At 30.0% G+C, this 25,562-nt stretch overlaps 1 protein-coding gene across 6 annotated transcripts; it reads right to left on the reverse strand.

The window, feature by feature from the left end:
* Positions 1–246: 246 nt before the first annotated feature.
* LOC124492151 (uncharacterized) lies at positions 247–23,179 on the reverse strand. Of its 6 annotated transcripts, none has more exons than XM_075730447.1 (23): positions 22,850–23,179; positions 16,876–17,305; positions 15,215–16,797; positions 14,924–15,125; positions 14,651–14,865; positions 14,005–14,600; positions 13,473–13,865; positions 12,995–13,389; positions 12,758–12,918; positions 12,217–12,676; positions 11,461–12,153; positions 11,036–11,367; positions 10,871–10,933; positions 8,710–8,952; positions 8,228–8,629; positions 7,352–7,814; positions 6,905–7,105; positions 6,631–6,811; positions 6,472–6,564; positions 4,376–6,384; positions 2,357–4,320; positions 2,137–2,295; positions 247–2,059 (listed from the first exon to the last, which is right to left on the reverse strand). In XM_075730447.1, the coding sequence occupies exons 2-23, from the start codon at positions 17,303–17,305 to the stop codon at positions 626–628; spliced, it is 12,672 nt and encodes a 4,223-aa protein (XP_075586562.1). In that variant the 5' UTR covers positions 22,850–23,179; the 3' UTR covers positions 247–625. The 6 variants fall into 6 exon arrangements, with proteins under 6 accessions (XP_075586562.1, XP_075586557.1, XP_075586552.1 ...); XM_075730442.1 differs by lacking the exon at positions 22,850–23,179 and adding an exon at positions 22,003–22,161; XM_075730437.1 differs by lacking the exon at positions 22,850–23,179 and adding an exon at positions 22,003–22,161 and having other exon boundaries at positions 16,876–17,427.
* Between the last annotated feature and the right edge of the window lie 2,383 nt (positions 23,180–25,562).

Genomic DNA, 25,562 nt, shown 5'->3' on the forward strand with positions numbered 1-25,562 from the left:
AATATATATTGATGATGTGTCGATCTGTTTCGGTAATAAAATTAGCCAACTTATCATCATCATTTTATTCGATGATCATGATAATTATGATGATGTTATCCACAGTGGTGTTCATCATCTAATTTTAAATGCCAAACACGTTCATTATTTTAAAAAAGTGAATTATATAAATGAACATAATCCTTTTAACAGATAGTTATTATAAACAAAAAACCAAAATAAACTTTTCAACACAACACCAATGAAAGAAAAAAAAAATCAAATATTTTTTAATTATATATTTCATATATAATCCATTTTCCGATAAAATCGAGAGCAGAGAGCAAATAAATTATGCGCGTACATACATAAAAATAAAAATATAAGAAAAAATACAATAGCAAAAAAAAAAAAAAAAACAATCACCAGGCAATACGACCATTCGAATCAAAGATAATTTCAATTTTCAATTTCGTCGTCAATGTGTGTGTGTTTGTGATATGTAAATGGATCAATTGCAAAAATCGCAAATGTCAAATATGCTTGTTTGTATTACATTTCAATAAATCAATTATCATCATTATTATTAAAACAATTTATTTTATCGTTGATATATGATATATATCGTTGATAGAAGATATAGATGTTATTTACTGACATTGCCAAGCTTTTTTAATCGTTTCATTGAAAGTCTTTTCAGCCGACTAAATGAACTCATATTTGTTTCATTCATAGTACTACTTCCAGTTCGTTCATCGATATCCGATGATAATTCACCATCGCTATGTACTTGTCTGGATTGATTGTTCATAGTGATAATATTTGGATTTGTTACCGGCTTTTCTTGATTTGATTGATTTGTTGATCGTTGTAATGAATCATCCGATTCTTTTCGATGAAAATGCTTTGAATATGTTCGATGCATTCGTGATAATTTTCGTAATGAATCCCGTGTATTCAATTGTATTGAATAACGGGCACTTTGACGAGTTAATGGCATTTTCGCTACAGTATTATCATTAGCCGTTATGTCTGAACGATATTTCAATTCAAATTTTCCCTTATTTTTCCATTGTGTTTGTACATTATAAATATTCTCATCATCTTCCAATACACGTCGATAGCTTATACAATTTTTATTCAATTTTGGTTCGTTCAGTTGAGTATCAATGAAATTTTCAATCTCTTCAACAAGAACAAATTTTTTAGAATCTTCACTTCGATGTGCTTTATGTAATGCTTGCGTAATAATATTCTGTGCTGTACTGGTCACCAATGATTTCAATATCGTATAAGGTTGATCTTTGCTTACATTATAGATGCAAACTAAAAATGTTTCATTTTCATCTCGTTTATTTTCTTCCCATTCACCTGAAATTTCCTTTTCAGAAGAATTGGTATATTCTTTATGCGCTGAAGCCGATCGAATTGTTGTCATCCATGCTCTAGTGCTTGGATCATCGGCTAATCTCTTCAGAATAAATTTTCCATCACCTTTCCAATTATTCTGAGCCTCTAATGGCCTTTCATTTGGATCGAGAATTCGTTGCGTTAATGCGCTTCTATCACTTGGACGATTTTTTTCCCAACCTTTGTTCACTTCTTCGAGCAGGACATAATCATTGACACTTTCATTTGGTTTATTCGCTTTGTACAATGCTTGAGCGATAACATCATTAACAGTACTATCTTGTGTTATTTTTAAAATGGTTGATGATTCTTCAGGTATCACACCATGAACGACTAGGAAAAACATGCGCCGTTTCACCGATGATGTGATGATTGGCTCGATTTTGGTCAAATCCAATTTATTCAAATCAATTCTTGATAACTTATTATTCTTAGACATTTGTAATTGATCAGTCGATGTATCGGATTGAATATCAAGGCCTTCTTCCTCATAATTTGAATAGATGAACAATGTAGATAATGGTTGATTTTGATTTAAAATACTTCTTAATCGCAAATGTCGATAGCCTTGACGTAGACATTTCACTGGTAATGTAATTTGAGCCACCATCTGATTCAATGTTACATCAGTTACAGTTATACGTAGAAAAACTAGATCAACAAATTTTATCTTGAATTAAAAGAAAAAATAAATTGGTGATAATTAATATCAATAAAATTAACTAAATATATGAAATGAATATATACCCGAAATCGAAAAGTATCATTCCAAATAGGATTTAGAGAATTACGTTGCACAATTTTAGTTCGTTGCCTATTGCAATCAACCGGAATTCCTATGGTTTCTACTTCAACCTGTGGACTACCAGTGTTTGTATTCGGACAAACATATTGACCAGATATTATCTGCAAACATTAAAAACATGCATGCGTAATTTGTTTCTTGAATATGAATATAAACACTTACTGTTATTGTTAAATTGATTGTATGTAAACCATCAAATTCTTTGTCCCAGGGATTAAATCGTCCATACATCATATGGTATTTATCTCGCATCACTCTCGATTTCAATACATATCCACATCCACCATTTTGTTCAAACATTGCAGAATATATCTGAAGAGCCGTGTCGACTGTCTGATAATTAAGCGCTACATTTTGTATGCCAAATGCCCAGAATATAACGGGATTAAAATTGGAAGAATCGATTCGCATTCCGGTCGGATATGTCCTCATAATCTGACTTTCAGTATGTGCTATAACAGTCAAGGGATTTTTTCGACATAATTTTTTCGCAGTATTTTCGTTGATTGAGGCCACTTGATAGCAAGGTGCTGTTGAATTTGGTCGTTTATTCAGCCCTTGGTTTGTATTGGCAACTTGATAAATTGGTGACAAATTATTCAGTTCTCGGGAGGATTCATCTTTTAATTTGATCGAATCCGTTACTGATAAAAGATTTTGATTTGATTGAATACTAGTGCTCATTGTATTTGTAGACATCAGTTTACGTGATGTAATTTTTTTACATACCGGCGTTGCCATTACTGAATTTGTGGGGCTAACACTTATCGAAGCATTATTTCCCGAACGAAGACTGTGAAATTTTATTGCTTGACAATAAATGACCAAATCTGAAAGTTCAGGTGCTATTTGACTACTCGATTTACGAGCTGATTTATTGTGCAATGGAGAATTAAATATATTGTTATCACATTCAGGATATGAAGATTCAGATCGAATTGATCTAATTTGTCGTTGAATTCTTGGAGTGTCTTTTTCACTTAATCCGGTTCTTTTTTCCGGTGATGTTCCGATGCTTGTCGAGAGAGACATTGGTAACAATTCTTCCACATCTTCATCATCATCTTCATCATCATATTCATCATCATCATCATCATTGAATGAACCGGTGCTTGTATTGCTTACCAAACTATTGGCTCGATCATTGATCGATTTACTATGCACTAAACTCACTCGCATTCGTTGATTCGCTAAGTGTAACAATGGAGCTCGTAATTTTTTATTCTTAATCAAAATTCTATATTTTAATTGATTCGGTGATGGTAAACGAGGATCATCAGCATAATCGCTTTCAAATAAAAATCTGGTCACTAATTTCTCACCAAAAACAAGCACGAATATTTGTGCCATTCTAGCTTGTTGCTGTAATGAACAATGATTCTCAACCGAAAGTATCACTGGATATGGAGATGCTACAAAAGCTTTCTCATTGATTGTTTCGACAACTTTTTTGAATGGTATTTTAGATGTCAATGTATGGCCATGATATATTACTGGCATTCCGTCATCACCATCCCAACAATCTAATTCGACACAACGACAACCTGTTAATAGAACTTGACTGTATAGTTCAACAGAAGATTCTCCTTTTAATTGATGGCCAGTTAGATAGGTATTATGACTAGTTGCACAATAATAATGTGACAAAGGATAGTTCATATCTTCTTCATCAGTTTGAATTAATTCTGGTGTATATGCAAAATTATCTTTATCCATAAGATAGCAAGCAAATCCTTCAAATGAAAAACAATGTCTTGTACGTAATGATGTATTAGGCTCATGCATTTCTATCAATTTTATAACATCATCCATTGTGTATGATTCACATTGATAAGTAGTTATAAATGAATGAAAATCATCAGCAGTTAAAATTGATGTATTCAATGAATCGATTCCAGCACTGTTAGTCACAATACTGGCAGCCGAAATTGCATCAAAAATACGATTCTTATTATAGTCGTTTGTCAGATGTATGGAACTATTACGTGTCAAAAGGCCGATAAATTTTCTTTTGTCGTTATTATTATTATTAGTAGTAGTATTTGATGAAATCTCCTTGCTATTTTTAGCTAAAGATTCTTTTCTTGATGGATTACTTTTGATTTCTCTGATTGCATAAACATCGCCTATCATCAAGTAGAAAAAAAAGAATTAAACAATGAATTCAAAATACAAACATACTTTTTGTTGCAATTTGTTCGAATATATCTTTGATGTCACGACGAATACAAATATAGAATGATCGAAATAGTTCAGAATATTCGAAAAAAGACAAATTGGCTGAATGAGTGATAACTGAACGGCATTCGACATTCGAATTGGTTGATGTGGTACGAGATTTTTGTGGCACTTTGAGTGATGCACCAAATGAATCCAAAAATGTTGAAATGTTACGTTTACAATATTTTTCCTGATATTGTGATGTGAGCTGTGTTGTTTGAATTTGTGAACGATGATAATTACCACCGGCCAATGTATTACTTCTTATATGAATTGTATCAGAAACGATAAAATTATCTTCAAAACTACTTTGTGAATTGTTCACATTTTGATCAGATTCGGCATGAATTTGTGTCGACAAATTGGAAGATCTAAAATTGTGTGTTGGTGTCGAATGATCACTGCGGCAATGATTCAGAAAAGTATCCGGTGATGAATTTATAGACAATTGTGATCGATTGCTAAATTCACGATTTACAGAGAAACTTGTTCCTGTCTTTTTCTTTCGATTTTTATTAATATTGTTGAATTTATTTATTGACGAATCTGTTTGCAACGATTGATAGCTAGATCCCATTGTATCTACTGTCCATTTACGTCCGCCAAACACTCGTATTGCTTCAGCGGGTGTTGGTCCTTTGCAAACAGATTCTTCATAATAGGCTTGAAGATATTTTTCTTTCAACCATGAAATTCTTTGATCAGTTAATTTTTTTTGATTTTGTAATAATTTCAAAATACTTTTTAAACCTTCTGCCCATATTGATAATGTCATTTTTGGTGCTATAAATTCGGTCGTTCGATTATCACTCAAATTCTGACCAAATAACAATTTAATACTATAATTGTTATTAGGATCAGCAAATATTGAATCCATTAAACCATGACGTCTTCCAATCATTGATAAATCAACACTAGCTGTACTTATGAATACATCTTTCAGGTACATTAAATCCAAGAATCCTTCTTCAAGACCAATTAATGCTGGTTCTTTAGTTTCATATTTCAATGATATACCAGGTAGAATAAAATCTTCAATGTCATATGATAGCTGATAATCTTGAGGTGTATTACCACTTGACCTGAAAGAGGTGCTCCAAAAAGGCTTGCACCATACAATCATTGAATTGCTTTGTTCTAGTTTAATGTAGACCATGGATGAACGGCCACCATCTTCTTCATAATGAATAATTGTTGTACCATGATGCATTACCTGTAATACATGATAGTCGATCATATGATGATCAAATGGTATAAAACTAATTCCGTGTGATCGACGCATCGATTGTATGGGAATAAAAGAATTCATATCAATCAAATAAAGGTCATCATTTTCTTTTTTAATTAACGATTTTGGAGCATTCAAGTCGGCAGAATTATTTCTTTCAATCATTGCATTAGATTTAATGTTACAAGATGATGTTTCTTCTTGGCTGTTTCTATTGTCGTATCGTGTTTCGTTTGCATTGATTGCCAACATAGCTGATTCATTTGATGTAATGTTAGACGTTTGATTTATCGTTGTCAGTAATTGGTTTCGTCGAATTGAATGTATATGAAATGTACGCAGATTGTCCATAACTTGATGAGCTTTGTACATTTTTTCCATATTGATGATGCCTCCTACACCGATGCGTGACATATAATTATTATCGCCATTAAAATCGGAAATTGTTTCAATTCTAGGTTGATGATGATTAGATTCAATTGAATCCCGATAATTGTTTGCATGTTCATTTAATAAAACAATCAGGCTTGGTAAACGTTTAAGGACATTTTTTAGATCAAATAAAAAAGCTCCAAAGAATGGAATCACTTGTGAATGTGGAATGTCCAATGCTTTTATAACGGCTTCTTTATATTCATCGGATGGTTCATTCAACGTAAGCAAAATTTTTGATAATTTATGGCACAGGTGAAGATCATCTTTTTGTTCTATAGACAACCAAAAGGGTTTTAATTTTTCTGATCTAAAAAACAAAAATTTGAAAATCAAAATGAAACATTTTTTACACTATTCAATTTCAATGATGGAATCCTAAAATATATATATTTACTTTAATCCGGCTAGTATTTCAACGGCTGAATTGAAATTTCCCATATTCCAACATGTTTGTACTACTCTCATTATACATGACAAAAATGCTTTCCTGAATTTATTTTTTTTAATTAAAATTTATTTTGATTCCAAATTAAAGATTTTTATTTCATCCTACCTCATTTCATGTGTTGGTTGTGAAATTATGAGTTGTGTGATCCAGGAAGATACCTCATGAAAACGTTCAATCAGATCCTCAACGGTAAGGGCTGTTGGCATACCGTCATTGTCAACTGATTGTTTGTTTTGTGAATCATCTTCACCGGTACTAGAAATTTGGGCGCTAAGATCTAATGTGACTGTTAGAGCAAAACAAAAATTAAATGGGTGTGAAAAATGGTGTCAAACATATAGTAATAGGAAGAAATAAAAAAGAAGAGAACAAAACAAACCTTGTCGAATATAATGGACTGGCTGAATATTATAAAATAAATCATATTCAACTTGAGCAAGACAAAGGGCCACTTCTTCAGGAAAATGCAAAATTGATTCCAAACCTAATAGTTCATCGCGAAAACGCCTTTTCATTTTGCCATTCGAACCTACACTATTGTCTGTAGTCATTGAATTGTTATTGCTCAATTTGGAATTATCTGTTTTTCCATCATTGACGTCGTTGGTTAAAGAGAATAGAATAGTGAAACAAAAAATAATTATAAATTAGATTAGAATCCAGAATTGGAAACAATAACAACACCGATGAATGACAAAAACAAATCATGATTAATTGGAAATCCGACATACATTCAGTTAATCACACTTAATCAGGGTTTGTTCCCATTCTATTTCTTTCAATCATACAAATAGAAAATGATAAAACAACAAAAACAATTTCATACCTTTACAACAAGGATTGTTATTATTATTGGTACCATACCGTGATTCATTCGCTATCAATGTATCTAGAAAAGATGAATCAACACATTGTAATATTTCCCATAAAACGGTGCCGATAGCACGTAAACTATTATGTGATGGTGCGATGAACGACCATTGTGTACCACGAAATTCCAATACTAAACGATCATGCGAACGGCCACCACCAGTACGCCATTGCTGTAGATTATTTGTTGGTTGTGTTTTAGCCAATTGTAATGTATTACAATCAAGTAGTACGATACGATCCAAACAAATGCCAAGTAATCGTGTTGCACGTCTATTCGTACGGCCATGAAGCAGTTCTTTCACTTGGAATAATTGACAACCATATGCAGGCAAACGTTTACAAGTTTGTATGTAAAGTTTTTTCAACTGTTGTTCACTTTCATAAACGGATGTATGGAATAATTTACGCTTCTGTTCCTATTTTTATTCAATGAAAAAAAAAATAAAACAAAAAACGTAATGAGACATAAAAAGATACAAAAATGATGAAAAAAAAGAAAAAAAATCCTAGAAATCATTGACTATTTAAAAAGTGGAAAGAATTCAAATGAAAATCAAGACCGATGATTAATTTATTTTCAACCATAAAATATGAGATTCTTTTGTGTTCATAATGAAAAAAAGTAAATGTGAAAAACGCACTGTTTTCAAAATATTTGATTTGTATTATTCAACATCATTACAAACATAGAAAAAAAAACCGGAAGCAATACTATTTGATTTGAAACGGAGAATAATTTTTCATTAAAATTAAAAACCATCACTATTCACTATTGTAATACAATGGAAATGTTTTTTTTTCATGTTCAATTTTTATTCAATTGACTTACTCGTATTGTTTTGGCAATATTTTTACTACTTTGATAGATTGGTGGCAAATATCGACGAGCATCGATTGAACTGAAATCATAATCACGATCATTCCAATTGATTGACATCCATTTAAATATGCGGTTTGTTGTCTTATTTGAAAATGTTTGTAGAATATTGTTACTGTTATTATTATTATTATTAGTATTATTATTATTATAAAGAATGCGATTCATATTGTTGAATTTGAAAATCGGATCATTGGCCTTATTAGTAGTGGCATTTTGATCATTTTCTTCTTCATCATTTTCATCAAAAGATGAAGACATAGCTGATGATGCTGGAATTGATGCTGATTTGCCAGTCGTTGATGTTGCAGATGTAACACGAATAAATTTACCCGAAAGCGTTAAAGGATTTTCCTGGAATCAACATAATGTTTTTTTTCAAGTTACGAATTTTTCTTCATTCTTTTTTACTATTCTCACTTTACCAAACTCACTTTTACATTTTCACTGATGGGTCGTAATTTTTCTCCCAATAATGATGTCGATGTATTCAACATTGATGATGAAGATTGTCCAATAATGTTCTCATGATGTGTATGATGATCTGATTCATTGTCGATCACTGTTGTTTTGTTTAACGGTGGTGATGTTTCCTCAATACGTAATTGTATCACGGCCAACGTGACCGCTTCCTCTTTTGAACATGGCAACTGTCCACTAAGAATCAGTTTTTGAAGCTGTTAGGCCAAGAACAGAAACAAAAAAAAAGAATATAACAATATAGAAACGAACATGTTAAAAAAAAACAAAAAAAAATGTGAAATTCATTTGTTCATAATGGCAAAAAAAAAGTTTCACTTTATTTCATAATGAACTAACGATGACAACATCAACATCAAATAATAATGTATTCAAAGTTTGAAATCTAACGAAAAAATTCTCGATATGAATTTTTTTTTCTCGAACAAAAAATTTCAAAAAAACACTAATAATTTGCCATTATTAGTAATGGCCAATGGCCATTCAACAAAATTAAATTGTTCAAACACTGTTCGGAATATTAATCTCTAGTTCAAAGTATTTTTTTTGCACTGGTAATATCCACGATTAAGACATCATTATCATCGTCATCATCTATGTTGATATATCATAGATAAGTTTGACAAGATATACTGAACTGAATGAACATGAATCAAAACGAATGAAAATGAAACACTGGCAACATGAAAATAATGTTGGTCCAAAAGGCGGCTGCGTCGGTTTCTCTTGAAGGCGACAGGCGCCATTGCTTCAACCATCATTATATACATAAGTATTCTTATATTATACCATCGATTATATAATATATTTCTGTTTATATGTAATAATGGTTTTTATTTCGTTAATATTTCGTAGTTGAAACAGAGAAAGAGAGAGTTATGTGTTTTGGCTGTTGTTCATCATACCATAATCTAGCTTGAACTTCATACATTCACAAAACGATCATCATAATCAAAAAAAAAAAAAAAAAATGTGAAGCCAAAACACGTCAAAAATTGATCATTTTATTTTTGGGATTCAGAGAAAAGGGGCCGTTAGTCGTAACAGTTACATCCATAAGTAACCAATCAACCATCATCATCATCTAGCACAGCGGCCAATATTGAAAATATTCAATTTCTTATCCATTCATTCATCCAATTGTAATAGAAGAGTTATTATTGGAATTTTTTTCTCATTTTTTTTCTGTTCCAAATATTCTGCCATTGAAACATAAAACAGACACATACAAACATTTGATGAAAATAAATGAATGACTGATGAAAGCTAATCAATTAGTGATTGCAGTGATGGAAAAACACCAACAGCGAACAACCAATGTATAACCATGAAAACCTGGATAAAGTGTGAGAAATATTCTCGATCATTTTGTTTTGTTTAAATATTATTCAGCAAAATGATATGGATATGATATTATTTTCGTTATAATATTTCATGGCTTACAAGGTGAAGATGGTTATTCTGTTATGGTGTTTCTACTTCTATTCTTATCGATAATATGAGTGCGTGATGGTAACGACAAAAATGAGTAAATTCTATTTTTTCCTGTCATGACGACAAATTTTCTTTTTTATTTTCTATGTATGTATTGAAAAGAAAAAATTTTCTTATTTTTTTTCAATACATTTACACACGTACATACATATAGACATTGTATGGAAAAAATTCATTTTTGTTGCCTTTTGCTTAGGCTATTGGTTGTTTTGATAGGAATAATAAAGAAGTGAATAATGTAATAGAAGCCAAGAATTTTTTTTTTTTGTTAATAAATTCAAAAAAAAAAATGAATTCCTATAGCTTATTTCATACAATTTTCAATGTGAGAGAAAAAAAAATGCAAAGAAATAGAAGAATTGTGAATTTTTCAAATGATTCGGAACCTATTTTGATATAAGTTTTTTTTCGAAAAATATTGACATTTTCTTTGAAATTCTTTGCGTGCCTATTGAATATTCCTGGTACATCGTCAGTAACAAAAAATTCTTCAATTACCATCTGTAAATATTAAAATAATATAATGAAAACTTTTTTTCCTTTCATTTTTTCGTTCAATTTCCCCTCATCTTCATTCCATTAATTCAAATCATTAGTGAAAAAATTCAAAAAAAAATTTACCATTTTATAATCTTTGTTGATTTGTTCATCTATAGATGGCGGCTCAGTGAGTGTTTCCGATTCCTTTTTTTTCAAAAAATTGAATAGTAATGTTGAACAAAGAAAAAAAAAGAAAAAACAACAAACATCATTTATTGAATATATGGTGAGTATATATATAGTTACATTAATAATTGCTAGATAGCGAATCTCTTCACAAAACCAACGATATTGTTCACCCATAGCAGAGACTCGATTTAGAAATTCAATAAATTCACGTCGAAAAGCAGATTGGTGAAAATCGTCTGGACAAATATTGATCCAATCGATAATCAGCTTCATTATCGCTTTATGTATGTTGGGCATAATCCATTCATTAATAACCTGGCCAGTGGAACCGGATCGTGAAGCCGTTCTGGTCGAAGTCGTACGATGTGAACTGCATCCACATGAATTGGGACTTTCGCTAAGATTTTTGAACGAATGTTTTAATGGTGATAAGTTTGGGCTTGTATGATCTAAATGTTTCAATAGAACAAATAATAATAAAAAAATAAAAATATGTTTCATTTGTTGTTCATGCTTTTAAGATAATAATCATAGACAATTACTGAAATTGAATATTTGATTATTACAACGAATATCGATGGCAGCAGTTTGTGAACTTTTACAATTTGCATTCATTCTCGATAATGATGATGTTGAACATGGCGGCTGGTTTTTCTCTTGCTGTTGTTGTTGTTGCGTTTGTGAAATCGGATTCTTAGGCAAATGAAGTAGAACGGTAGGAAAATTTTCTAATGTTATTCTTGGAACACTGCATGATCGCGGTCGTTTGAATGGATTACCTACATTTTCGAATGTTTCTCTAATGATGTTTGTAACCGAATCATTAACGGTAGAATTTTGATTTGAATTTTCACAAATAAGCACCGGAGATTTGGGTAAATTTTGTAATTCGCGTTGAAAGGAAATTATATATGCTTCTTCGGCATCAGAATTATCAATTGAATTATTTGGATTGGGATTAGTTCCATCAATGGAAAATGTATGCTGATTTTTATTGGATTGTTTATACTGATGAGAATGTTGATGAATGAACGGTGTATCTAATTCATTGGCATGTGATTGTAGTTGCTGTTCGACTAATGATGCCCGTTGTATAGACGATCGTTGTATAGATAGCCTATGTGCTGTTGTTTGACTATTATTACGACTTACTGTCGACAGACAATCTGACATTGGACTTTTTGTTCCCAATGGAAAAGAGTTTTGTGGAGTTAATCGATAATTTTCTGAAAGACCTGAATAATTAAAAGTAGTTGAAATAAACATATATTCAATAATCAAATATCATCAATACTGGCCTTTTGCTGACATTCGTCTTTCTAAATCGATTCGATTCGGTGATAGGCTAGAATTGGAACAATGCCAATCGATATTTTGTTTGAGATTAGGGAAATTACAATTACTAGCATTCGAATTGGCACGGGAACGATAACATTCATATGAACTGGTAGCCGAAGAGGCAACGCTAGCACGAGATTGCCATGTCCAATAAGAAATAGCGCCAAACATTCGATGTTGAAGTACCCTTAATAAGATTATCGGAGGTAAAGTCATTGGTAATGTGGATAAGTAAAAGAAACAATTAGGATGATTTGTGGTATGATGATTAGTGATTAGACCGGAAGGCATATCAACTTGAATAGCTGGTGGACAGGAATCTTTCATGGTATTGTTCTGGAATCCATCCATCAAACAATTCATTGTTTCGTCATTTAATGGATCTATACAAAGACTATCTTCTCCATTGATCAATTTATCCTAAATACAATATAAAAAAAATGCAAATACATTAGTAGCGATAATTACATTTTTCTTTTATTGTAAACATGAACGTAATACTTCGATTTTTTTGATTAAATCTACGACGATATTTTCCACCGAACATCCTATCAAAATTTGTGGAAATGTTTCGGAAAAAACGACGCTCGGGGCTATCGACGTTTGTATTATGTAACTGTCTTCAGCTGAATTGTTTGAAGGTGAATGCCAATTGGAATCATCTGAATTTAAAACAAAATGTATGTATGATTAATCGATTGTTGTTGTAGCCTTAAGTTATTAAATGGATTGAATTACCCATCAAATCGAATAAATAAACTTTGTTTCGCAATCTCTTCTCAAGACCAAGGTAGACCATTATTCGAGCGGCTTGGTGTTTTACAAATTTAGCATACTTTGTGCTGTGATTCGTGTAGAACCATTCATCCGATGGCAATATTAGCTGCATTAATGTATCGGCAATGTTGGCATCAATCAAACGTTGATGATTGTTAGGATTGATAGAAATGTTTGCAATTGTTTGTAATGTCAAACAAATTAACTGTGGATCGTTGGTAGAATCGATGGATGAAATCAGAACCTTTAGGGGACCCTCTTCAATTAATCTTTTTTGTGCATCATCATTCTGACTTGTATATAAAATAGCCCGTGCTGAAAGAATTTGAAGGCAATGATATAAACAATTGCGACATCTGTGGTGGAATATTGAAATATTTCACAGTTTTTTTAAAAACGTATTTTTTGTCTGTATATATATATATATAAAAAGTTGTACCTTTTACTTGGGATGCACAATTGTTTTGATTCGGAAAAACGTTTATGTAATGTAATAGCATTATTTAATACATTGAGCAAAAGATCTAATCCTTTATGAGACAAAATTGTGATAAATGTTTGAACATTAAAGCTTTTAACGGTGCTGTCATCCGAAAATCTTTCGACAACATTGTTTTTTGTATCATCATGGATATTATTGTTATTTTTTCGGTTTAAATATTGTTGAAAATTTGTATCATCATTTTTCGTCATTTTGCCCGTTGTTGTTGTAGTTGTTGGTGTATTTTTTAATGTTTCGGAAATTAATTTCAACTTTTTCTGTTGATTTTGTTTGGTTTTTGATGATAAATGAACATTTTTGACCCAGAAAATCAAATTTTTTGTCTCGAAGCTATGAAAAAAAACACACGAGACAAAAGAAAATCGAAATAAACACACAAAGAATAGAGAAAAAAATATATAATACGATAATTTGATTTCAAAATTTATATCATAAAAAAATTATATATAAATACTATAAAAACGCTCACTTTTGTATGACGTTTGTTGCCGAAGGTTGTTCAATAGAATCTTTTTCTGTTTCAGATTTCGAATGATGGCTTTTGTCATGATTTTTATTGTTATTGCTAGGATTCTTCTGCATGAAATGGAATGGTTCGTGAAGACGTAAATGTTTGATATGTTTGCTAAATTGTATGGCTGCCGTTGTGTGTTTATTATCACTCCCGGCAGGTTCTTCATGACTAAATATCAATGACGATTTACCCGATTCTTTTTCCACATCTTTTTTTTTGTTCTCTATATTTTCTTCATAAATATAATCAAAATCAAGTGGTGAAGCAAAAGTTTCGTAACGAACAAAAGCATCAATAATTTTATTGATTATCAATAGTGAAGTATATTGAAATGTTTGCCCACTTTTTAGGCAATGAAAAGCACAATCAATAAGGCTACACAATTGACTTGCCAATTGCTGCTTTAATCGAATAATCATAATAATTTCAATTTCGTCCAAATTATCTGCTAATTCATTATTTGTTCCACATGAATCGATACTTTGATTCGGTTGTTTTAGTTTATTGTGAATAATTTTCTTCTTTTCCATAGAAAAATTTTCTATGATAGTCTAATTGATAACAGTTGAATTAATTACTTGTTCCTAGAATGTATGCTTACCTGTAATGCTTTTTGTAAAAGTTTAGATAGGCTATCATGAAGTATGGATAGAATATTTTGTTGTTCATTCTTTGCAACTATTTCTGGCAAGTATTTTTGTAGACAACAGATAATGTTTGGAATACACTCAATATTTGATGCCATTTTATATAATGTTTCGATTGAATCTTGTAATCGTTTAATATTTAATTCTTCATTATTATTCTTATTTTCATCTAAAAATAGTCGTAAGCTATTCGATTATTATTAGTGTTTAACATTGTACAAATTTACCTATACCATGAGTGGTTGTTGTACGATTTGACAAAGCTTGAACAATTTTCAAATGATTTTTTGCATTTTCTTCCCCACTACGTCGTCGTCCAAATAAATAACGAGCTCCAAAACTTGTATGATGATGATGATTAGTTGAAGTCTGTGGTTGATTATTATCAATGTTATTATCACCAGACAATTGTAATGTTGATTGCGACAACTTTTCAAAAATTGTGTAATTGGAAAATAAGAGTAGAAAAAAAAACATTTGGACAATTGTCATTATAAATGTCAATTAGATAGACTTACATTCTGAAATGATTTCAATGCAGAAATTTTATCACCCTGTGAATCAATGGCAAAACTTCGTTTATGTCCAATAGATCCTGGTGATATTGACAATAATAATGTGGAATTAGAAGCAACACTATTAGTGATACTTTTTCTAGACACAATTTTTGGCCGAGTTTCCGAAAGTAATATATCTTCTTGGCCTAGGGTAGTTGCTTCTTTACTGGATTGTTTGGTTGTGAAAGGGAAATTTTTCTTTCTAGTTTCATTTTTCATAATTTTTGTCTCAAAAAATTTGGCAAGATTTGTTCCATTTGTATAAGAATCTGTGCTATTATCTTTGAGAAATAAACGTTTTGATGTCGATGCTAAATTGTTCGCCGTTTTTAATGGAGTCGTCTTTGAATTTTTTCTATGTTTAACAAACAAAATAGAATCTTGTTTACCATCATCAGTTGATCCAAGCAATAATTGTTCAAATGATTCATCAATAATGGTCTTTTGCATTTGTATAACTTCATTGGAAAATGGATAATCTACCAGATCAATTGGAGCAACATTTTGATTATTTTTAGTTCTCAATTTAGCTCCAGAATGAATAAGCAATCGTAAACAAGCTCGAGAAATATGCTGTTGACACAAACATAAATGTAACGGTGTCACGCCATGGCCGTCCATCAAATTCACATCTGCTCCATATGATATTAGTTCTCGAAGAATAACCGAATTATTTAACGCAACAGCCAAAAATATTGGAGGTAATGTGAACAATTTCTCTCGATTGTATTCCTCATCATAAGTTATATGAGTACCATCCGAACAAATATGAACAGTTTTTCGATCTTTCGATATTTCTGAACGGATCTGTATTATTTTGGCACTTTTGGTTGACGACCGACGGCTATTAAAATTGTATGGCTCACTATTTATGGAACATTGATTCGATTGCATTGATTGAAATGAGGGCATTTTCGGTGTGCTTACTATATTCGGATTTAATAGCAACGGTAAATTAGCCGATCGAATCGATGGTGAACGTATTAATGGCTCACAGCTTGTTGATTGAATATTTTTAAAATTTGAATATAGCAAATGATCTTGACTATCCACACTAGTATTTCTTGAACGTCGAAAGCATTCTGTATGACAGCTAGTTTTACCCGGATTATTCGGATCAATTCGATGTTTTAATAAAAATAAAATGACATCATAAGCATTATTTTCAATTGCTAGATGAAGTACATTAGAAAAGATGGAAACACTTTCAACATCATCTATGGAGCTAGATTGACCATGAAAAAAATTTTGTTCATTGATAGCGACCTGCGTTTTCAATACTGGCCTTTCAATTTTATCATCTTTCTGAAATGATGATGATGATGATGATGGCTTTTTTCCTGTCAAGCTCGTTTTGTCTAGTGATTCATTTTTACTATCATCATATAGCTCAAGAATTCTTGAAACCAATTTCACATCATTATGGCGAATTGCTTTTTCCAATAATTGTTCCGTTTCATAATTTATATCATTGATAGAAGATGCCTGACTGTTGTGTCTTGATATTGATAATATAGATACCGTATGTGGATTCTTGTTGACCCCTATATATTACAGTCAGTAAAATTGTTATTTCAATTGTGCATTGAAGCATTTGTAAAATTTCAATTAATGTTAGTTACCTGCATTGACGCTCAACGTGGACGATGATTGTATTTTTCCAATTTCGGGTTTTGAATGATTAAAAAAATGTTGTTCATCGGAAGACTTATTGGTTTCTATGGCTATACGGGTGTTGTTTGTACCAATCAATGAGATTGACAATTCTTGTGGTGCTTTGCATTTATCTAGTGATTGTGTAATTTTTATTCTAGATTCATTCTTTTCATTGTGTTTTTGTTTGTCCATTTTGTTTGCAATATTAAAAATTTGATCAGAATCGTATATGATAATGATTCTTAATATGATGACCAACGTTGATGATGGAAACAGCAGCGGCAACAATATTTGTCGATGATGATGATGATGGTGACATTTGTTGAAATCATTTTCATCAACAATAAAAAATTGATTTTTTTCATTTGATCGATGCATTAGAACATTGATAGTCATCTGTCAGGAATTTAATTTGAAGAGAGAAAACATTCAGTCCACATCATTTCATAAAGCTATTTATTTTTTTTACAAAGAAAAAAAATTCTTCAACAAAAAGTTTCTAAACCATCTTCTTTGGTCTGTAAAAATAATGAAAAGAACATGAAAGTTTCAAAAATAAACAATGAATGAAAATTCTGTTAGTTTATTGGATTTATATTTATTACTTTATATATATTAAAAGCAAGTTTCAAACAATTTTGACAAATCATTTCTCATCATTGACCTAACCCAAAAACATTTAATGGCTACTAAATCATATTATTATGTAATATGTGGATTTTATTTGCTCTTTGTTCTAATTGAATAAATTTCATTATTTGAATAACTTTATTTTTTAAGATATATTCAGTAGATTGTTTGTTTCAATATTTATGACCTTTTGTGCAATAGAATAATGAAGTCTATTCTTTTCTCGGTCTCTTGTGTTCAATTTAGGCATTGTCTCTCTCTCTACGTTTTTCTATGTCCCTTTAATCAATATCGACCAGAATCGATTTAAAATGTCCTAGTTTTTTTTTATCTGGCCATTCTTTTCTAAGATATAATGTTTTGTTTAAATGAATGGCTGTTCTAGTCAACCAAAGAATATGAAGGTAATGAAAAAATCGACTTTGTTTGCTACGTACGTGTACTTGTTGTATGTATGTTTATAAAATCGTACCAATGAAGATCGAAATATATGAAAGTTTTGTTTGGTTGAAAATGTAGAATAAGAATGAAAAAGTAGGAGGAAGATTCCCAATCTAATAGGCATATAAATATAAAAGCAATGATGATGGTGATGACGACAATTTTCGGTTATTTTCACCAAAACAACCAATAAACCTAACCAACCAAAAAAAAACCTCAAGACATGACTACCACCGCCCCTTTTTTCCTATTAACCATTGCCAATATTATATTCCAAACAAACAATAGCGTGATTAGTGGCAGTTAGTGTCAAATATAGAATGAAATTTCATTTATTAAAAATACTCTATTTTAGCTAAGTAGTTTCCGTTCTTTCTTCTATTCCTAAATGGAAAGAATAATGTATAAATTTGTTCGATCTTATTCCAAAGAGGACGAGAATTTTATTATCTTTCTCTCTTTCATTAAGAATTAAAAAAAAAATTACAGAGTTCGAAATTCACACTCACACACACACACACTGCTATATCTTTAAGCATAGAATTTATATTAATAGGTGTTTTTTTTCTTTAATACAGCTTCAGGCCCCTTATTGTTGGATGATGTAATTCGGTAACAATTGACAAATGCACTTCATCAGATAAAAAAAAAACAGAGGGGGAGGTTTTTTCATATGAAAATAAATCTTGTTCATAGTTGGATCAATTGATTTTGTTTTTTTCCTTGTTTTGTTATATCATATTAAATCCATACACATAACACCATGCAAGATCAAAATTGATTTCTTTTTACACTAGAATATCCGAAATGTCATTGATTTTTAATGAAATCTCGCATACACACACACACATACACATGTTTCGAATAAATTCTAAATTCTACTTAAACATATACATAGTTAAATCCTAGATTATGGTAATTAAGGTATATTCAAATCATTTTTCTTTTGCTTCTATTTTATTCCACATAACATCGTTGACAAAAACAAATTCAATACAGAAAAATTTTACTAAGAAGGATAAACTAAATTTTCATAAAATTAGTTGGTTGTTGTTGTTGTTGTTGTTTCATACGAAATCTTCAACAAGGTGTGAAAACAAGACAAAAAAAACTTTTTATGTTCAATGTTTAATCAAATACCTATGATTATGCGATAATGGCGTATTACATGATGAATCTTTAATATAGTTTTTTTTCCAATTTCTTCATCAGAATGAATCACCGTCAAAATTAGATTTATTTTCCCAGGGCTGTCAGGCAAAAAAAAAAAAAGATGAACGAGAAATGAAATGAAAAAAAAATCTTCATATTCTTTGACTGCATTTGACATTTCTTTTCTTTCTTGTGTGATTCCAGTATTTTTTTTTTGTTTTATTTTCCGGTAAATCGGTATGTCGAATGTTTAATATGAATCGACCCATACAGAGGTGAATCATTGTGTGTGTGTGTGTGCGTGTGTATGTATGATGCTAAAGATGATTGGATTCTAAGTTGGATTTTAATGAATGTATGAATGACGATGAATAGATGAATGAACGTATAATAACCATTCAAGTAACCCAATTTTGTGTTACAGGCTGACTGTTTGTTATGTGTGTGAACAAAAATCGCCAATAACGCAAAAATTGGAAAATATATTGTCGTTCCAAGTGACAATAGAATGATATTGGTATTTTTTTTTCTTTGAAGAAATGATTTTTATTCTCACACAACAACAGCTAAACTACGGTTTTTTCTTACTTTGATGGATATTGTATAATAACAAATATTTATGATTCTTCTGCATTGATGATCATTCCTAATTTTTTTTTTTTTTTTTGGTTTCCATTCATCCATTTATTCTTTTTCATATATGTTGATCTATGTGTTCTTAACCATTCATGCAGTATAATTCTCTTCATATGTTTAGTTATTAAAGTAAAAAGTTTACCAATTTTTTTTTCTCAACTCCGTTGAGAGAATCTTTTTCCAGTTACATTAGTTTATGTATTAATAACATATATATATATGATGAAAAATGATAAACAAGTTTAAAGTAAATCAACAGAAAAAAACCGCTTTCCTTCATGTAAAAAAAATTAAAAATCATAGAAAATTTAATTCATTGAAAAAAAAATATTTTCAACATTGAAAAGTATTTTTTTAAAGAGGATTTTAACTAAAAAAAACTGTACCCAATATCCATAGAAACTTGAAACGCAAAAAGAAATTGAATTGAATCCTGGTATATGAAAAAAAACTCAATTAATCAATGACCAACAATTGAAATCTTTCAAAATAATAAATTCTCATGATGCAAAGAAGAAACACATACATCACATTAAATAACTGAAACAATTGCTATACGGAATATTCTTCATCATCCAATAAAAAGCTATCAATTTAGTTAGATTTTTTTTCCTTTGGTTTAGTGGTGAAAACAAAACAAAAAAAGTTCACTTCCGACTATAATCTTTCAAAACACTTTTCAATGGAAAAAAAAAGTTTTCAATCAGTTATCGAATACAATAACCAAACAAAAAAAAAAGAAACAAAAAAACAAAATACTTATTTCTATGCAAATTGGATATACAAGATAATAACATTTAGAAGAAAAAAGATCTCATAGTCTTTTTTGTTTTGTTTTGTTTAGCGCTATTATATCTATCTATATCTGTCTATCTATCTAATATTGAAAAAACCAATCAATCAATTTCTAAAATGTTTATAAGTTATTTTTGTTGTTGTCTTTATATACTTGAAGCAAACAAGAACAGACGTGCATAGTGTTTGACATAATTCAAAGAATATATTTCGAAAAAATTGACAAAAAAAAGACGACGACTTTCTATTTTCAATAATGTTTTCAATAGTCAAAGTGGATTATTTGTTGTTATATCACAATATTATGACAACAAATTCCTATATTGACTTTTGATCATATACGTGTGTGTGTGTGTGTGTGTTTATTCGATGTTCATATAATGATAATTGATTCATTCATTTATTTATTCCAAGTTTGTTTATTAGACCTGAGTTGAAATTTAATGTCAACCTAACGATGATACAATAATGATGATGAGTATGATGGTTTCATCAACAACAACAACAACAACAAAAAAATGTTGATTCGCAGTTTGCAAAAATATTTTTCGTCCTTTCAATCAACTTTTCATTTTTGATATCATTATATATTGTTAATAATAATAATATTTTTTTTTCATTTCATTTCAGTGATTCTATGTCACTTTTTAGTGACAAGCAAACATGTATATAATTGGATAATTAGAAAACAAAAACTGGTACACTCAAGCTAATATTAAGGGTGGTTTGGTTAAAAATTCCATCGATCGTGGTAAAAGTTTTAGGATTTTTTTTTCATTTTTGTTTCTTGGTACACACCATCGATGAGTGTCTCTTGGCAACCATTAACCACTATTCATTAAAATAAAACAAAAGAGTGACGACGGCGATGATGAGTAAATTAAATTTAAAAAAAAAATTCAAAATTTTTTTCACCATTATACCCATAAATTTCTGGGATGGCCCCACTAAAGATTTCATGATTTTGAAATAATATTCTATGAATAAAATATTAATTAATAGTTCCTGCGTGTTCCAATTTGAATTTATGAAATGAATTCGTGTATTAAGAATAAAAATAGAAAAAGAATACAAAAAATTCGAGCTTTTTTTCTTTCTAATTCATTATCAATTTAATTGATTATCATGAAAAAACAATATGAACCCAATATCAATAATATATCATATCGATATATACATTATTCGATACAATAATGATGTATTATCATTATTCAACTATTATTATTGATGTATATATAAACTAATAATCATAATTGAATAGAATTTCATTGGATATTCATTTGCATTTATCATTTTTCTTCATCATGAAGAACAAAAACTAACCATAAACTGAATGATTGAATTGAATCCAATAAATAAACAAAAAAATAAATGAAAAAAAATAAATATGTAAATGTAGCAGCATATCACATGAAATAATCAATACATATACAACATACATCTACTATTTGGATATTTATTTAGTAGAATTTGAAGATTCATTGACAGACGACTACGATGATGATGATGATGATGATAGCTCGATTATAAATCAATTGTATCAAGAAGAAAAATTATATATTCATTGATGAGATAAAACAGAGATGTAATTATATTAATAATGCTGCTGCTTCTGCTGCTGGTGAAGACAAGCATAACCAATGAAGTGAAAACAAAAAAAATAACAATCATTCGAATAGTAATAGAATACTGAAATCGATATAATGAAATGTTCAAGAATCTATTCTACAAACACATTAATTACTTGCCTACTCATTGATGATGGTTATATATTATGATGATCAGATTCGTATGATGATCATGTGAAGGGTTTTCCATCCCTTCATCTGTAGAAATAACCAAAAAAAATTCTCAATGAAAAAAAAAATGAAAAGAATCTTTTTTTTTGCCTCTTTTCATTTGAGGATATTATATTTTGGCTATTTCTACAACGGAAAACTTCAATTGGCAGCATATTAGTTCATTGATAAATAATTGAAATATCAAACACAAACACATACACACACACACCACATTGACAACAAATAAGCACTAGAATTACCGTTCGGATGATGGTTAATGTAAAATGATCTCATTGATGGTGATCATCATCAACAACACAAAAAAAAATTGATCGAATTTTTTTCTCCGTCCATCAAACATCACGATAATGTATGAATTTCACATTTTTACATCACAAATCATTTTTTTCTGTATATATCACTTTCAAATATCAAGAAAATATTTTTTTTTCATGTTAATCAATAATAATGTGGAATGACAAAAAAAATAAATAAATGATTCTACCTTTTTTCAATAATTCTTCTTTGATTGTCGATTTATGTTGATGTTGATCATAAATTCGGCACAAACACATAGAAAAATAAATGGATAGAACACATACACAGACACACAATATTTATTTATTCACATTTTAAGGGATAAAAAGTTACGAAAAAAAATTGATACAACTTGAATGAACAGATTCGAACAAACCACCGATCATCATCAAACACTATCTTAGATATCCGGAATAGAGAAAAAAATGAAAGATAAAAAAAATATAAAAAACAATATTAGAAAGAATATATTTCAAGAATAAAGGCGCCAAGTCAACATTTGCCGCTTTTATGTTCAATGTCTATGTGATAATTGCAACAAAGTTCTTGAACCGTCTGTGCCAATGAAAGAGAAAGTGAAAGAGAGAGAGAGAGAGAAGCTCTCACTCTCTAGGGTTTTTTGCCCAAGCCATGTAACTGATCAACCAGGATCCTCTATCTTGGATGAATGTTTGTGTGTGTGTGTGCATTTGTATTACCATAGAGGCGTCAATCTTTCGAATACCCCAAAATTTCGAAAGCAACAGTAACATTAACAATAACAATAACAACAACTTAAATCGGTAGACTACTACTGCCTTTGATATTGGTTTTATTTTCTCCGGTTCTGGGATTCTCTTTCTGTGTTATAAATTGAAGCCTTATACATGACAAGACTTATATTATTATTATTATTATTCGATATCCTAGACGCTTCTGCGCGCCAATTCAAGGCAACGCATGAACAACAAAATGAACGAAAATAAAAAAAAACAGGGAAAAAAGTAAAATAATAAAAATAAGATACACACAAACATTGAAAAACAAAAATATACCGGAATATTCAATATTTTTTTTTGTTTTGACCAATATTGCTGTTGTTTGTATCCACATCTACATCGGAAAAAAGTAAACAATTTTCCAAATGACCGACATCCAAATATAGCAAATTAGCAATGATAATAATCAGTGGTATTTCATTTGAAATCGTCTTGTTAGCTTCTGTTTAGAAGAATACGAAAACAATGACATTACCAATCAGAAAACGTACGAGAGTAAAGAAAAAAAAACTGAAAAGAATAAATAACAACTCGCTTCGCTTGTGTGTGTGTGTGTGTAAAAGTCTAATCAAAGAAAAACAAAAAAAAAATTCCACACTGTCTCATTTAATTTCTTTCCAGTTATTTTTCCCTCGTCCGTTTTATAATTAGTTTTATTCGGGTAATCTAAACTTGAAAAAAAACTATTCAATGCGTATGTATGTGTGTGTGTGCGTGGGTGTGCATTTTTTTCAATATATGAAAATCGGTATCCAATTCAACCCGTGTATTATAAACATTTTTATTGATATTCATTCATTTATTCTAATTATTGTGTGTGAATTGCGGTATGGTTTATACCATGGCCAAACATTGGAATTTAAGAAATTTTTTTTTCTTTCTTTCCATCTTTTTGCATTCATTAAAACAACAGAGAAAAAAAAATAAAAGTTCATCTTCGATGTAAACAAATACAAATTACAAAAGAAAATACTGACAGATCGATTTTTTTTCAGTTGCCATTCTCAGTTTTTTTTTTTGATTTTGATTTTGATTTTGTTTCCATATAGCTGAACGTTTAGTGGTGGTTCGAATCAAATCAACAAAAACATCTATGTATTAGTCAATGATGAAACGATTGGCATATGGGCGTATGTGTATATAATAGAACTAGAAAAAAAATGAATAGAGAGTCAAATATTGATTCAAGCGATATGGACTCAAATGATGCTTATGTGTGATACAGACAAGATCGTTTTGATTGATAACGGAAATGTGTTTTCCAATGAACAACAACAAACAACAACAACAACAGAAAAAAAACCGAAAATTCGTTCAACAACACTATCAAGATGGATTCAAACATAAAATACAAACATTAATTAATCATATACAATCTATATTGATCGGATTATATAAAATGTTTGAGCTTTCGTATTATTATTATTATTGCTTCCAATGTAATATTTGTAAGTAAATCTATATTTCCGTCTGTGGTTGTTGGTTTGTGATAATCTTTTAGCCTTTATTATTATTATTATTTAGTAACATTTCAAATGCCACAAATCGTCATCTTTGATATTTTTGGTATATGGGATGAATTTTGATATATCCAGAAATAATTCTTTCATACTTGTTTTAGTGCATACAATGTAAAAAGAAAATGGAAAAAAAGAAAAACCAAAAAATAAAAAATAAAATTCAAGTATTCACCCTCATTCCTCCCCCCATCCAGTCCCACATAAATCAATGCACCGGAACATTTTTTTTTTATTTTTAAAATTTTTTCCGCATTTTTCATTTCTAAACGGATGCAGTTTGTCGATTCTGAATAATGCTAGAATTTCCTTATTCTGATCATTCTTTCATTCATTCATTCATTGAAAATTAGGTAAATACAGACACATTAAAAGAGGAAAATACTGGGGGAAAAATGGCAATAGATTTACCGAATTGAACATATGCTCATCTATGGTTAGAATATAATTGGCAAAAAAAAACTTTTTTGTTTGATTTTCAAAATGTATGGCAATCAATTTGTTTTGTTTCACCAAAAAAAAAAAAAAAAAACAAAACAGAAAAAAAAACTCAATTCGATTGTTGGTCAAACAAACTTATTCACTAATAACAAACAGATGGATTAATGCTATGCATGTATGCATT

Source organism: Dermatophagoides farinae, chromosome 1 (genome assembly GCF_024713945.1).
Source record: "Dermatophagoides farinae isolate YC_2012a chromosome 1, ASM2471394v1, whole genome shotgun sequence".
NCBI classification, from domain to species: domain Eukaryota; kingdom Metazoa; phylum Arthropoda; class Arachnida; order Sarcoptiformes; family Pyroglyphidae; genus Dermatophagoides; species Dermatophagoides farinae.